The sequence below is a fragment of the Pteropus medius genome, unplaced genomic scaffold (assembly GCF_902729225.1).
Source record: "Pteropus medius unplaced genomic scaffold, Ma_sr-lr_union100, whole genome shotgun sequence".
Classification (NCBI taxonomy): Eukaryota; Metazoa; Chordata; class Mammalia; order Chiroptera; family Pteropodidae; genus Pteropus; species Pteropus medius.
The window spans coordinates 5,390,230-5,407,336 of record NW_024354499.1 but is presented as its reverse complement, the minus strand read 5'-3'; the positions used below and the strand labels follow the sequence as shown (position 1 = coordinate 5,407,336).

The window sequence follows — 17,107 nt, the reverse complement described above, 5'->3', positions numbered from 1 at the left end:
TACCCAAGATAAATGAAAATATATGTCTACACAAAAACTTGTACACAAATGTTTACAGCAGCATTGCTCATAACATTCAAAAGGTTAAAAAAAAAAGTCCATCCACTGATGAATGGATAAACAAACTGTACTATATCCATACAATGGAGTATTACTCAGCCATAAAGAATGACGTACTGATGTATGTTATATACGTGGATGTTTCTTGAAAACATTATGCAAAGTGAAAGAAGCCAGTAATGAGACTATATAATACATGACTCTACTTACATTAATGGTTACTTAGAGGAATGGAAGATAGGGAGCTGACAGCTAAAGTGTACAGTGTTTCTTTATGAAGTAATAAAAATGTTCTAAAATTGACTGGTGGGCTGATAGCTAAAGTGTACAGGGTTTTTTTTTGAGGTAATAAAAATGTTCTAAAATTGACTGTAGTGATGACTGCACATATCTATGAATATACTGAAAACCACTGAATTGTGCACTTTAAATTTGGGTAAATCGTATGCTATATGAATAATATCACAACAAAACTGTTACAAATGTTTTTAAATAAGACAAGAATTCAATAAAGTAAGTAAAAAAAAGAAATCAAAATAAATCTAGAGAAATGGTAAAAGATGAAAACTGATTAATGAACTAAATGATGAAATAAAATTAAACTTAAATCCAATAGCTATTTCCTTGAATTAAAAAAAGAAGTAAAATAAATAAATTCCTAGTCAGATCAAGAGAAAAATAAAACATAATTACATAATTACACAAAAACTGGAATGAGAAATGGAGATAACCACAGATGCAATGGAAAAAAAATAAAGAATATTATGTAGCATTCTATTTAACTAGAAAACCTTGCTGAAATATTTTCTAGAAAAATCATAAATTACCAAAATTAACCCAAGACAAGTGAGTCTATATAGACTATAACCCTGAAAGGATCCAGACTCAAAGTACTTCCACTTGTTATTATTATTCAAACATGTAAGAAAAATTCATATATTAAACTGTTCCAGATCATAGAAAATAAAAATCTTCCCAATACCTTGTATGAAAGTGGTATAAAGAAACAATTTTTTAAAAACCATTATCTGCAAATAAAATCTAGCAATTCTTTAAGAGAAAAACACACTAAGACTAATAGTTTTTAGCCTAGGAGCACAAGAAAGGATTAAGAATAAAGTATGTGTTAATAGGTCGAAAACATTAAGAATTGTGCAGTGTAGATAAATTTGGAGATGAGGAGCTGGAAAGTGAAAGGATTCAGGCCTGTGTTCTCTCCTATGAAATAATAACAGACTGATGGGAGGATGTTGAACATCGGGTGAGGGTTAGAGGATAAGGGTAAAGATGTGAAAGAAGCTAAGAGGGGAAACGTAAAAAGATTTCCAAGCACGGTTGATGACCTACCCAGTTAAAAGTTGAAGACCAAGAATTTCTAGTGATATCAATCCACAGAACTGAATTATTTTCCCTAGCACAGCTCAGAAATTTAGGTTCAGGGATTAAAAGGAGAAGTATTTGAAGTGATCCATGTTGAATGGTCTGCAGGACTGGCATTAAGACCAACACAACAAAGGCTCTGAATCACTCACTCTCCTGAACTCTTAAAAAGACTTGGTTGTAAGGCTGGTCACATTTCACTTTGAATTTAAACAGTTCCATGTCTGAGCTCGGTCTCACTAACAGGACTACAAACTGAATCACTTCCTTATACATCACCAATACAACATTTTTATTACGTATTAAGAGATACATGAGAGAATGAATCAAATATTACAATTTTGTCATTTAACTTGAGACTAAACCGAAAGAAATTATGTTTCCTATAATTTGGTCTCATCCTTTGAATACACTGCATTAAATACTACACAACAAACTCATCTTCAAAAAATTTTATAGTTCATAAATTTCTAGCAAAAAACATTAAAGTGTCTCCTTCAAACATTTTCTAACTTATGCCAGTAACTTTTAATATGTCAATGAACTAAAGGAAAAAATTATCTTAATCCTCTTCATATGATCTTAAAACAACCTTTAATATATCACACCAACTACACTTTCATATATTCTTTGAGGTCAATAAGAGAATATCTGATTTCGCTTTTAAAAAAAAAAACCTCCCTCTGGGGAAAATACACTCAGGGCTCTAAAAAGCAAAATTTTCTATTACACACAGATAAATCACTGTTAAACAAAACAATAATTTTTCCATTTGTAGTAAGAGTTAAAGCGGTTTAATTAAAACATTCCTCCTTCGGCTTAAAGATATAAATTTAAATCTTAATAATTTCAAACAGGAAATCATAGAACAAAATAAAAGGAGACCTTTTTCACAAGTATGGCTTTAATTATAGTTTATACATAGATAACTTACAACTTTAAATTTCCAAAACCAAACTCATAACCTAACCTTAACCATAACCTAACCTTAACACTCATTCCATCACCAACCCCCACGGCCACCACCATCTACACCATAAACCTGGCCATATCTCAATATTTGGCACAACTATTCATCCAATAACCTAACGCCTAGTCACCTCCTTGCCTTCATGCTCCACACCTAATCCATTATCAGTGTAAAAATAATGTAAAATTAATGTAAAAGTACGATGGTTTTAATTCTTAAATATCTCTCGAATCAGTCCACTTTTTTTTATGTCCACCAACACTTTCCCATTCCAAAATATCATCTTTTGCCTGGGAATACTGCAAGGACCTTCAAATTAGCATCCCTGATCTATCAGTGCTACTCCCCACCCCACTCTGCTACAAAGTGATCTTTGAAAACACAAATCTTATCAGACACCATTCCATCACAATGACTTTCCTAAGCTCCAGGGATAAAACCTCCAAATCCTGGGCACAACACACAAAACCCTGAAATCTGTGTTCAATCCACACTAGCCTTTGGTTCCTTAAAAATGCCATGCTCTCTTGAACCAACAGTACCTTTTAATGTGCCTTTCACTCAACTAGATGGCTCTTTCCCTTCCCTTTGCCTGGTTAACCTTAATCTGTCTTCAGATCTCAGCTCTTTCCCTAGGAAGCTTCCCAAGGTCTGATTCCCTTAATATATGTTTCGAAGCGTTAACACATATCAGTTTTACGTCATTTATGGCACATGTATATTTTGCCTGCCTCCCTCTCCAGACTGTGAACACTAAAAAGGCAGAGATAAAAAATGTCTGGGTTCACCACAATTCCTTAGTATCCAGCACAATGCATGGCCCTTGGTGAATATTCACTAATATATGCTTGACAAATTAAGGGGCCACTGAAATATTTACCAGGCAAAACAACTACTATTGCTCTCTAATGATCAACAGTTCATAGTATCGCTGACTAACAGAACATTCTGTGATAATGGAACTGTTCTATATCTGCACTGTCTAAGACAGTGGCCACTAGTCAAGTGTGGATACTGAGCACGTGAAAAGTGGTTAGTATAACAGAAGCACTGAATTTTAAATTTTACTTACTTTTAATTAACACGTAAAGAGTCATACCTGGCTAGTGACTACTATATTGAACAGCTCAGGTCTATGTAGCCTTTCCTGTCTTTTCAACTGTTGTACTTTTGTTGTTTCACTCTGCAGTTTACATCTTGTCTTAGGAGCAATCCTAGAAAATAAACCCTAGGCTTCCTTTTGCCCCCACAATGTACTTTGCACAGAATAGAAACTTAATAAATGTCTGATGAGTTGATAATCCAAATTGTATAGCAAACCTTTTTATCATTCCTGAAAAGCAATCGATGAAATGCAATTATTTTCAAAATGATCTTCAGAAGCCAACCATAAAAACAGCGCTCTCCATGATGTATTACCTTGTGCTTTCCGGTTTCCCAGTTTGGAGCTGCAGCATAAACCTGCATTTCTAAGCCTCTCCTACCAGCTGAGGTTCCTTTGTTGCTATAAACGAGGGTCCAGAGAAATACAATCGGCAAGGAGTCTTGAGACTTACTACTCATGCAGTGTACATAATCCACACTACTCCCTCAGGGGAGTCCTGCACTCAAGCAAACTAACCGAGTTGTCCTCCCAACAAGATAGTCCCTCGGTAACCACTCTCTCCACTCCGACACCGCCCTTTCCCCCTCCGGGACACGAAAAGCCCCACCGCCTCCCAAAAGCGTTTTTTAACTACCCAAGTTAGGAATACTGGCTCCTCTGAACATCTGGTGTAATTAAAAAGGCCCAGGACCTACTGAAGAGGAGCAACGAGAGGTCTTGGCCGGAAAGAACGGGAGGTTGGAGTAGTCAGCCAGAACCTGGGCAAGAGTCGAGATGTGTCCGGCACCGTAACGGGTAGCGAGCAGGCTGAGCCCTCTGGGACCACCAGTCAGTCATCCGGCCCCGACCGCGTGCCGCGCCGCTCCCCGCCCAGGCTCACCTTCTCGGAGCGGATCCGCTTGCTGTCGGTGTAGCGGTGCTTCGGTAGCGGCGGCAGAGGCAAAGTCCCGCTGGGGTGCGCCTGCAGCCAAGCCCTGGCCTCCTCGTCCTCCTCGTCGTCCGTACTCTCCAGAGGCTGGCTCTCGTAGGTCAAGTCCGCGTCCAGTTCCCGCGCGTCATCGTCCTCCACCATCACCACCTCAACCTCGTCCAAGTTCGTCTCCGTCTCCGTCTCCGTCTCCGTCTCCTCCGCCTTCTCCTCATCCTCCTCCTTCTCCACCTCCTCCTCCTCGTCCTCCTCGTCCTCCTCCTCTTCCTCCTCGAGCTCACCGGGCCACGGCAGGTCTTCGGGCTCCATCTTGGCGACTCGCTCTCCGAGGCTGAGGAGGAGGAGGGGCGGGGAGGGGAGGGGAGGGGAGGAGAAGACCGCTGACTGGCGGTTACGTCCGCGCGCAGGCGCGAAGACCGCCGCCGCCTAGCGCCCCGCGCCGCGCCGCGCGGAAGGGGCGGGGCAGGGAGCGAGAGCGCTCGTTGCTAAGGACGCCGCGTCGGGGCGCGGGGAAGGCCCCGCGGGGCAGGAGGCGGGGTGGCGACCGCCGACGCCATCGCCTCGACCCCGTCTCCAGCTGGGCCCTTGCTCACCGCACTGTAAGCTCACAATAAACCTGGACTGGGCGCTTCTCGCGGTAGGGGAGAATATAGTCTTCGGCTGTACCGGGCTAAAACTGAATTTTGCCCCTGCACTGAGCGGAGATTCAGACCCCAGGACAAACCCATAATAATCAGATTTGCAAATTATAAATTGTTAGAGGTTGAGTGCCTACGATGTGACAGGCTGAACCTAACGGTGGAAAAGTGTCAAGGGCGATAGAGGAGTTAAGTAAGAAATGGGCTCCAAAAGATGGGAGTTTAGTCATGGGTACTGCTCCCCAGCCTGCCTTGGTTCTTGCCTTTTTGGGTCAGCTATTCACACTTAATGCTATGTAACAAGCAATCACAAAATCTCAGTGACCTATAATAAAAAGCACTATTTCTTACTTGCACACCAGCTGGTTGCCAGGGGATATCTGTTTCAGGCTGCAATGTATGAGTTGGCTAGAATGTCTTTACTCCACTTTCATTATTGTGGGACCAGCAGGTTACCCAAAGAATGCTCCTTCCACGACAAAGGTAGGAAGCTCCAGAGGTGAGTGGAAACACAAATGCCTCTTAAGGCCACAGACACATTGTTACTTCCTCCCACACTTCATTAGCCAAAACAAATCACACAGCCCAATCCAACCTCATATTTCTCCCATGGAGGTTGACAGAGAAAAAGAATAAATATTTACTGAATAATAAGCCTAACATATGATACCACCCCTTTTCCAAGTCTGATTTCCAGTTTTCCCTCTGGTTCTAAGGGCCCTACAATATCCACTTAGCAGGTTCCTTTTCTGCTGAAGCCAGCCAGAGTCAGTTTCCGTTGCCTGAAACCAAAATCGCTCACTGATCCACAGGAGGAAGGTGGAGCCCTGGGGTGCAGCTGTCAGACTTGAAGCACTCAGAGACCAAGTGCATAAGATGGTTAGATGTCATAAAGGGTGTGAATGAAGAAACAGGAGGCGTTGACTGGAGATCAAAATATTGGAGTTTAAAAGGCCCCAGGTGTGGCTACCAGAGTGGGTTCCTAAAACAGGTTTTCCCGTGTCGTTATTAAAACCCCCTGGGATAGAGACAGAAGCTGAATTAGAAGGTGGGTCAGACGCCACATTCTCCCTGCACACTACCCAGATAAGTGACAAAGAGGGCCATATGGACATCAGAGGGACAGGAGGGAAGGGAAGACTAAGGTTTTTTTTGAGTGCCAGGCACTATGATGGATATTTTACAATCATTACCTCATACCTTCCCAACATATGAGGAAATCAAGGCTCAGATAAGTTAAATAATTTGCCCAAAATAACCCAGCCAGTAACAAGGAGTGCAATATGGCTTCAAGCCTGGTCTGTCTGACTATACAGTCTATGCTCTTTCCCATCGAACCATACAGTGTAGAAGCTTCCAATGGGGCAGTAAGAGCCGGCACAGCCCAAGTCCTAGCCCTGTTGTTAGTGAAACATAAGAAACTGTCAACATCCCCTGCAGAGACTGCAAGGACAGCTGTGTCCTCAGGAGCAAGCCCGTGTCAGTTAAGGGTGGGATGAAGTGAGAGGCTATGGGGACAGGGGAGATTGTCTACAGTTGTAAGACAGTTTTGGAGAAGGAAGTCAGCAGTAGTGGACAAGCCAAAGAAGATTTGCAAAATTATGCAGATGAAAGCCCTACAATGAGAGGAAATAGAAGAAGCTTGCATTTTTGGACATGGCTGAAAACGAAGAAACCTAGAGGTATATAACTAGTTTCCATCAAAAGCAATTCTCTACGGAGGAACAAGAGTGATCCAGTGAAATCATTAATCTGAGCATTTCATATCTCTATTTGAAAACCTGCAAGGGCTTTCAACCTCATTCAGAATGAAATCTAAAGTACTAACCATGACCTATAAAAGCCTACATGATCAGGCTCCTAATTGATACCTCCAGATCTAAACTCACACTCATCCCTCTTGCTCACCCTACTCTAGCCTTGCTGGCCTCTTTACAGTTCTATAATACGCCCACCTTAGGGCCTTGCAGCTGCTGTTCCACTCCCTGGAACACACTTCCACAGAGTCTCTGCTTATTTTACCAGAAAGGCCTTCTCTTATAACCCAATACACCCATACTCCTATTTTTCTTCTTAGCACTTATCACCACCCAACATTTATTTGTTTGTTTATTGTATCTCCCCTACACTAGAATGCAAACTCCACAAGAGAAGGGATTTTTATCTCTTTTACATTCCACACATGCCTAGTGCCTGAAACAGTGCCAAGCATATAAGAAAGTGCTTGGTAAACATTGTTGAATGAAATGAATGGAAATTTAATTGAATTGGCTGGACAAAAGATTCTGAATAGAACTTCAAAACAAATTTGGTTTCACTGGGGCTGATAAAGATGTCTGCCTACTGGAAAACCTTTAATTTCCTTTCCCAGCTGTTTCCTGGGGCCATTAGGTGAGCAGAAAGTGAAGTGCACTCCAGGTGCTTAAGTGGTGGAGGGGAAGCTGATTATAACCTGCAGTTGAATCCCGGTGGCAGATTCTCCCGTAGGGTGAGTCATTTCCACTGACGGCTAATCCATTAATAGCTTCGTTTTCATAAAGCTTTTGTAATCAGAAAAAAATTGTGAAAGTTAATATGTAGCACATATAGAGAGAAATTTTGCTTTATATATGTATGTGTCATTCTGTGTGTGTATGTATATAATAAATTCAGTATATGATAAGCCAAGGAGGACAATATGAAATATACAATAAGTTTCTATTTCTGTGAGTACAAAATTACAGTCTCAACTCACTGATCCCCTTAAGGGTTGCTACCATGTCACTGGTTCACAGCTGGATGCTGTCGGCAGCAGTTGGGTATCTAAATGTTGGTAGCTGGGTCAAATTTAGTGAAAGGAAGTCCATATTGTTGAGTTCATACATAGTACCCATACCTGCCACTAAGACTGCTTAGTTCAGGTACCCAGCATACTCTGGAGTGTGTTCTAGACACCTGCTACCCAATTCCATAGGACTTTACTGTTTCTCCACTGGGTTCCATGAGCTATTAATTCCCTCTCCCCCAATATTAATTGGAGTCTTGCTGCCTTTTGCCTTATCTTCCCCCGATGATCAATTTCAAATACCCCATAATTCTTTAAGGGCCTTTTCCTTGAGACACACTCTCAAACTGTTCCAATTGTTGTTCTTTGGTTACAAGCAATAGAAATGATCTGGTCAACTATTTTAAAAAGAAATGTATTGGAAAAATATAGTCTAGCTCCATACTATGTGAATCAGAACTACCCAATCAATTCACAAAATTGTAAAAGATAATAAACAGTTGTTGTTTTAAGCTATTAAACTTTAAGGTGGTTTGTTATACAACTTAAGATAACCAAAACATCCATCTTATATCAAATAGTAAAATAAAGATACAAGGAAAATTAAAATATGTAGCTCTAAGTAGATATTTAATTGCATGTATGTAATTACATTTATATATGCATAATGTGAAGAAAAATAAGGTGACTCTTGGAGGTCTCATTCCTACAACTGAGCACAAGTTACCCAACACAACTGTAATACTATAACATCTAGTTCATGTCCCTTTCAACCTGCATCTCAGCCTGCATCTCAGCAACTCTTCTATTAACTTTTATTACTAGATATATCATTTTTAAGAAATGTTCCAGAGGATCATTTGTGTTCCACATATTCTTCATGCAATTTTGTAGCACTGTTCTTATTTTCCTTTGAAAATAATATTTCCCTTTTATAATCCTCAGCCAAACGGTAACTTTCTTTTTGTCCTATTACTCCAGTTACATGAGAAGCACTAAATGGCCAGGTGATAATTTCAACTTGCAGTTCAGTGGAACTTTTGCATTTATTGTCCAATGGTGAAAACATTAATTCCTTGGGTACTAAGTCTTCTAAACCAATAGAACCAAAAATTGAAGGAACGAGGAGTAAACATTTTGCAAATGGGTCATTAGATGTAATATTGAAAAATAACACTACCATTTTTACCCCATTTGGTCCTCAGATCCAGGTATTCTGACTATAGGAGAAAGAGCACTGTTTATTGGTTACTAGTTCAGAGCATGTATAGCACGCACACCCCTCCCCTGACTTCAGCAGTTGTCGTCCAACTGGTTCAGTGACTGAGTCTTAACTGGCCACTCACCCATTCTATAACTTCAGCTTTTACTGGGTGATGAGATACATGATAAGACCACTAATTTCTCTATGTACCAGCCCATTGCCTTGCTTCTTTCTTAGCCAGAAACAATATTGTGCAGAATATCATGACCAGGAATAAGGTATTTAGGAATTTTAAGGTTTATGTTTGTAACAGAAACATGATGAGTAAGAAAGACAAATCTATTATTTAGAAAATGTCTATTCTGGCAGGGATCCAATAAAATCAATCTGCCACCAGGTGGCTGGCTGGTCTGCTCAGGTTATGTTACCATATTCAATGCTTACCATTGTTTGTTTGTTTTTCCCCAGCTTTATTGAGATGTAATTAATATATAACATTAGGTAAGTTTAAGGTGTATATGATATGATGATTTGATGCATATATATTGTGTATCACATAAAAATGAATACCACAATAAGATTAGTTATCTATCACCTCACATAATTAACATTTTTGTGTGTGTGTATGTATATTTGTGTGTGTATGTATATGTTGTATGTACATATATATACAACATATACATATACATAAACATACAACATTTTCTTTATCTACTGATTCATCAGCAGACACTTAGGTTATTTCTGTATCTTGGCTATTGTGAATAATGTCACAATGAACATGTAGGTATGAATATCTCTTTAAGATAGTGATTACATCTCTTTCAGATATATATCTAGAAGTGGGATTATTGGATCATATGATAGTTCTACTTTTAATATTTTGAGGAAATTCCATACTGTTCCCATAATGGCTGTAGCAATTTACATTCCTATCAACAGTGCCCAGGTTTTCTCTTTTCTCCGCATCTTCACCAACACTTATTATTTGATAATTGGTTTTTGCTGCTGAAAGACTGGGCACCCAGCACTAGTGAAAGCTAAGCTGGCTGTGATGATGAGGGCCCACGCCATTGAGCCTATACATAGCCTCCACCCCTGCTTCCATGGCCACTTAGTTTATGAACTCATTGCTTAAGCTGAGTACAGAGGCTGACTGAAATCCAGAGTAGATTATCTTGTCTGCTCAATTATTAAGAGCCTCATCTATTATGGAGATTTTCTGGTAAGCATTCATATGCCACACAAATATCCTCACATTCTGAAATCATACCTCCTTCCCAGATCTCCTTGTCCCCAGTCTTTCAATCCTGTTCCTGGTAAATCCATTGTCTGTCTAGCCAAACAATTAATCACTGCTTAATAAGTGATGTACATTCATACTTTTCCTTCTATGCAAAAAGGTAACAGAATGTACCTATATAAGTTCTGCCCACTGGGCATATTTCCTTTCACCACTGATCCTTAAGGGTCATGCTGAGTGGAGCTATAATGCTGTTGTGTTCATTTATAGCTACTGAAAGTATATTGTCTGGTGCCACTTATAAACTAGGCTCAGGATTTTCCTCTTTAGTCAACTGGTCACAAGCTACTCCCCAAAAGGCCAAAGGTTGGGTTGAGGGGTAGTTAAATGTGCAATATGAGTAGAGAACTAGGTCAACTACTTTGAAATACATCCAAAAAAATGAATTGGTAGATACATAGAGAAATGTAATGTGCAATAAAGCAAATATAGCAAAATGTTAATTGTTAAATCTAGGTAGTATATGGATGCTCACTATATAAGTCTTTCAATTTTTCTGTATGTTTAAAATTTTTTATAAAATGTTTAAAAAAATAGGTTCACTGGGAATATTGACCCCTGTTCATTCAAGTGAATTATGCTTCCCAGAGCTGTTAGAGCCCAATTTGTACACATTACTTCTGCTTGATGATGAAGTGCTGCTAGGCATACCGAATGCCAGGAACTTTGTTGATTTTTTTTCAGAGATTACATTTGAACCAGCAGCTACAATTTAAGTTACCATCTGATTAAGCTTATGGTAATCCATTAAAATTATCCAAGACACACATCAAATAAGTGAGTGATGTGATAATCACCACTTTTAAATATTTCAAGCCTTTGATGATGCCTAGTCATCGAAATTTCCCCAAGAGACATGATATTGTCTATAGTTCATAATTTTTGTAGGGAAGGAAATCTTCAAGAACTTCGGTCATGTCCATCGACATGATTTCATGGTTCAGAGAGCAATGTACATTTTTCAACCGTAGCGAAATCTCTCTACTCCAACTATAAACTCAACAACTAGGAAAATAAACACAGGATGGATTTGAAGACCCATTGGGCCACCATGAAAAGATTAGTAGCCAAAATTTTATCACCCAGCTCTCAAAAGCCCCACCCTGACTGGTGGAGCACAATGGAATTCAGGTCCCTTAGAAATCAACTTTGGCTCAGAGCCAATAACTAATAATTCTTCTAATATCTGGGTATTTCTCTTTCCCCAGATTCAGTTACCATGGTAAATAGGCCTGAGTCCCTTTGGGAAGATTAGGAAGAAGAGTTACTATATGTATCTGTATGTATCATATAAATATGTTCCTGATCTTTCCTTCATTCAAGGGGCCCTGGGACATTGAACTGACTCAGAAATGAAAAAATGGTAAGAGGCCATGACCCTTCATTGTGATGGCTTATGTCAGGACTCTCTGTACACTTAAATTTTTTTTTTCTCCAGTTATACAGTTTAAGTAGAACCTTTAGTGGGCTGTCTGTTTTGACCCTGAGGCAAACATCAAACATCATGTTAGGCAACATCAAAGTTTTCTATGGGTTCTGATTATTCTGGTAATCAGACTATTCTGATTATTCTGGTTATTCTGGTAATCAGACTATTCTGATTACAACTCCAGCCCTGCTGCCTATTATGGTAGCCATGCTTACCCTTCTCCATTGGTTAAGTGCCACCTTATGATCCCTGCCACTCTGGGATATGATTATCTCCATCGAAATCAAGGAATGAATTTCAGTATCAGAACATCTTGCTTCATTTCCATCCCATTTTAAAGACATAGGATTCTCCTCACCAATGTATCTTTCTATGCCATAATAAAAGGAATGCTCTCTGGGCTTTCTTGAGTGATTTAATTAGGAAAAGGGTGAGTAAGTGATAAATCCACTCCAAAATTCCAAAATATCAAAGTCTTTGGATTTCTCTATGTCATACCAAAGAGTTTCTGATATTTCAAAGTCATGTGGCATAAGCCACACCAGGTTTCAATCAACCAATCAAGCAGTTAGACCCTCTAAAATTAAATAAATTTAGGCCAATGTGAAATTGTGTCCCTAATCTCTAGAACTCCATGTTCATGTATATTATCCATGTCTTATTGAAATAAATTAGCAAAATATTGCAATTCTTTTGCTAAGTAAGATTTGACTTTGTAGTTGGTCCCCTGGGACATAAGACTATATGACTCTACTTACATGTCTGGATGTAATGAGAGGAGATAGAAGGGGTATGAATAGAATTGGCATTCACTTGTAAGGAGACTATCTCGGGTGAGGTCATAAGAAAGACTTCAACCAGAGCAGGAATAGGCACGTTAGACAGAGGCAGGGATGGGGATTTCTTCTGCTATCAGATGATGCTCGGTGGGGTTTGAGGTACTTGGTATCAGCCAGATCTCCCCATTTTCCTATTCCAATTCTCATGGTACCTCTCTTTCCTAATTGATGCCATAACTTTTATTTAAAATATTAGACAAGACCATGAGTTCAACCTGTATTAAGCCAGCATCACCCTCAGTTGTATGGGACTACACGAAGAGATTACTTTAGGACAGTCCTAAGAACTCCCTGGTTCTGCAATCATGCCTTAAGGCAAGAATTAAAAATCTGAAGACTTTCATTTTCTTTAAGCATGATTAGCAATAGCCAGCCCAAGCCACAGCACTTCATATTCCTTCTGCCCTTTATATGGTCTATTACAGCAATCACTTTGATCACTAAGGGATTGTCTTTGATATGTACTTTACTCCAGGCAAGCACAGATGATAGTTGAAGTAATTGTTCACCACTGTGTACCACACAAACTACCAGCAACCCATTCTTGGATATTAAACAGATTGTCACAGCTTTCAGCTGCAACCAGGTCAGATAACAAAATCCCACCTTCCCATTTCACTGAGGCAGTGTTGCCTGCAATCATAGCTAATTTTAGCCAAGAGAATCTACTCTAGTATGTTATATTGGAGAGCTTTATTAGAGTATTAACCTAAGAATTTCCAAGAAATTCTGCATGATAATCCAGTGAGAAGAAACACCTCACCAAGGAAAGTCCCAATGGAAACCCTACTGCTACCACTACCTTTTATAGGCATGTATGAGGCTGGGGACAAGACCATAGGAAAGAACTACATAGCTTCTGCCAAAAGAATCAAATACTTCTACCACATAATATGTATGGCCACTTCTTACATAACTCATTTTTGCATCTAATCCTGCACAGGCGCATTTACTTGGATGAACTAACCAGAGTCTGGGAGTTTGTTTTAGTTTTCCATCCTCACTTCTGTGGGAAAGCATGCTAGAAAGAAGATGCAATGGATATTGAATGACCCAATCTTCATTCCTGTAATAATCAGAAACACTTTTTGCCCAGGAAATATACTTCTGAGAGTCTATCTTGTGGAAACAAAAGCACTCATATGTTAGGATCTATGTAAGAGTGTCTATTGCAGATATTTCTGTAGCAGCAAAAATTCGTAAACAAAGTGAAAGGCCAACACTAAGAACATGGTTGAATTAATTACAGTCCATGCACATCTCTGAATGCTATTATTAAAAATAAGGAAATAGAGTCCTATGAGGTGACTTGAAGGGATTTCCTCAGGATATTGTTGACTGAGGAAAGCAAGATGAAGAAAAAATGTTTATGTCATTTTGTTTCTGTCTAAAAACCTAAAAGAAAACCATATATAATGCATAAATGTATATCATTTTATAAATACAATTTTTAAAACTGTAGAAAAATACTAGGTTTAGAGCATGGGTTACCTGAGGAGATATGAGGTGATATATGTGTGAGGGAAGGGAGGATTATACCAAGGGGGAAAGAAGAGAAGAAAAAAGACTACATTTGAAAATTATGTGATAGATTCTGGGAAGGTAGCAGCGGCAGCATCAGCATAGTTTTTTCCATCTCTAAAAATCTCCACATAACAAGAGTAGAACAATCAGCAAAACCAAAGCACATGGAAAAAATTTACAAGGCTTGCTAGATTTAACAAATAAAAATACAGGATGCCCAGTTAAATTCTAATTTACATAAACAATCAATAATTTTTTTAGTATAAGTATGTCTCAAAAATTGCATAGAGGAAATTCTAGGAAAACATGGCGGAATGAGAGGCTTCCCTAGATCTCTCCCCTTGAAACGACAATAAGCTGAGCATCTAAAACTGAACAAAAAAAACACTCAAACTGCACACCAGCATGTCTGAGAGTAAGATTTGCACATAAGAGCTACCACAGGTCAGAACCTCGGATGTCAGGCAGTGGACTGGGACAAATAAAGAAGCTGCCTCTCTTAGGCGCTGGAGCTCCTTGCAGGAGGAGGGGGAGGGTCAGTGAAGTTGTAAAAACTTCCCTGATCAGCCCTGCCTGGAAGTGCCAGGACTTTTCTACACAGCCAGCAGCAGGGCTCAGTCACCAAGTCAGAAAGCAGAGAAGCGGGACAGAACAGCAGAGAAACATCAGTTTATTTTTACTGGCCCCGGTTGCAAAACCGAGGCTGAGCCGCAGCTCCCAAACCCCAACCCACAGGTCCCCAACTCTCATACCCTCCAAGACCGACAGCGCGGAGCCCCAGGGGAATCTGAACAAACGATGCCAAGACTGAAGCTACCTCTCGCAGCCTCTGGAGCTCCCTGCAGGAGGAGGGAGACGGGAGAAGGTGCAGCGACTTCTCTGAACAGCCCTGCCTGGAAGTGCCAGGACTTTTCTACGCAGCTAGCAGCAGGGCTCAGTCATCAGGGCAGAAAGCAGAGAAGTGGGACGGGACCACAGAGAAACAAATGTTGATTTCTACTGGCCTAGTTGCAAAAGCAAGGCTGAGCCGCAGCCCCCAACACCTAACCTAAAGGGCACCTCCCCCCGTACCCTCCAAGACCAATCACCATGGAGCCCCAGGGGAATCTGAGCAAATGCTACCAAAACTGTTGCTAATATTGACAGGGACTGAAACAGAGTAGTGAGTGTGATTAAAATCTACAAAAAAAAATAAAAGATGTTAGGCTTTATATAAAGCAGGGATCCAAGAGGCTTAGATTCCACATACTTGAAACCAAAAGAAAAGTGCCTTCTTTGCAGCAGGCTAAAGAGAGACCTTTATATAATCTTCTTTCTGGAAAAACAACAAATACACTTCCATTAATGCCCAGGCGGAGAAATAGTCCATTAAACACTATGAACAACCAAAGTGACAAGGTATTTCAGAAAAAAAAGAGAAAAATCTCCAGAAAATAAGCTTGCAGACATAGAAATATGTGACTTAAGTGACAGAGAATACAGGATACTACTTCTGAAAAAACTCGGTGAGTTACAAAACGAGTCATCAACAATTTCAAAAATTGCAAAAGCAGCTAGATGAGCAGAGCAAGGAGATTGAAACCCACAAAAAGGACCAAATAGAACTTCTGGAGACAAAAAACACACTGCAAGAGTTGAAAAATGGAATAGCAAGCCTGGGAAAGAGAGTCAACCAAATGGAAGAAAGGATCAGTGATATCAAAGACAGAAATCTAGAAATAAATCAGAAGGAAGAAGAGAGAAACCAAAGAATGAAACATAATGAAAGAGAAATACAAGAACTAGCTTATACCATCAGGAGAGGAAACATAATAATGGGCATTTCCAAAGGCGAGGAAAAGGAGCAGGGACTAGAAAGCATTTTCAGATAAATACTGGACAAGAATTTCCCAAATCTAAGCAATGAGCTGGAGCTGGGAATTCAAGAAGTCAACAGAACACCCAATTATCTCAAACCCAAAAGGCATTCACCAAGGCACATTGTATTAAAGTTATTAAAAATCAATAACAAAGATAGAATTCTCAGGGCAGCCAGGCAGAAGAAGATGGTAACATATAAAGGAAAACCCATTAGATCATCATCAGATTTCTCAGCACAGACTTTACAAACCAGAAAGGAATGGAACCAAATATTTAAACTATTAAGTGAAAGGAACTACCAGACTAGAATAATGTATCCAGCTAAGCACTCTTTTAGATATGAAAGAGAAATTAAGACCTTTTCAGACATACAAAAATTGAGGGAATTCTCCACTATGAGGCCTGCACTACAGGAAATACTTAAAGGGGTCAGCTCACCTAAAACAAAATAACAACAATGAAAATACATAATTAGGAATAAAGTGACTATCAGGCAAATAGAAGCAGAGGAGTGCAACCCTTATTAAGAACAGGAGATTATAAGCTTAAATAATAAGAGAATTGCAATAGCAAGATAGTAATGAACGTTCAGCATACATAGAAACAAATTGAGATAACGATGACTGACGAGGGGAGGATTCAAAGATCCAAGTTCACAAAGGGGAAAGGAGATAAGGCACACACAGAAGAAAATGGACGACTGTGTATATATATATATATATATATATATACACACGTGTGTGTGTGTGTGTGTGTGTGTGTGTGTGTGTGTGTGTATATATATATATATATATATATATATATATATATATATATATATATATAAAAAACTCTCCTTTACATATTTGTAACGGTAACCACACACCAAAGATTCAGAACTGAAGTGTATAGCATAAAACAAAAAGAACCAGAGGCAAAACCCGCAAAAGCCAATCAAAATAAAGAAAACAGAAACACAAACACAAGGACAAGGAAGCAATGGAAACACTAAGGTACCAGAAAGCAAAAGATAAAATGGCTATAAGAAAACCTCATATTTCAATAATCACCCTAAATGTAAATGTAAACTCACCAATAAAAACACATAGAGTTGCAGATTGGAT

The 17,107-nt window shown here is 39.4% G+C and overlaps 1 protein-coding gene across 1 annotated transcript in view; it reads right to left on the bottom strand.

The window, feature by feature from the left end:
* Positions 1-4,803, bottom strand: part of ALMS1 (ALMS1 centrosome and basal body associated protein) — a 172,428-nt gene extending 167,625 nt beyond the window's left edge. Inside the window, 1 exon segment of the mRNA XM_039852563.1 lies at positions 4,396-4,803. Within this exon segment, the coding sequence (XP_039708497.1) occupies positions 4,396-4,752 (357 nt within the window). The 5' untranslated portion in view covers positions 4,753-4,803.
* Positions 4,804-17,107: the final 12,304 nt, after the last annotated feature.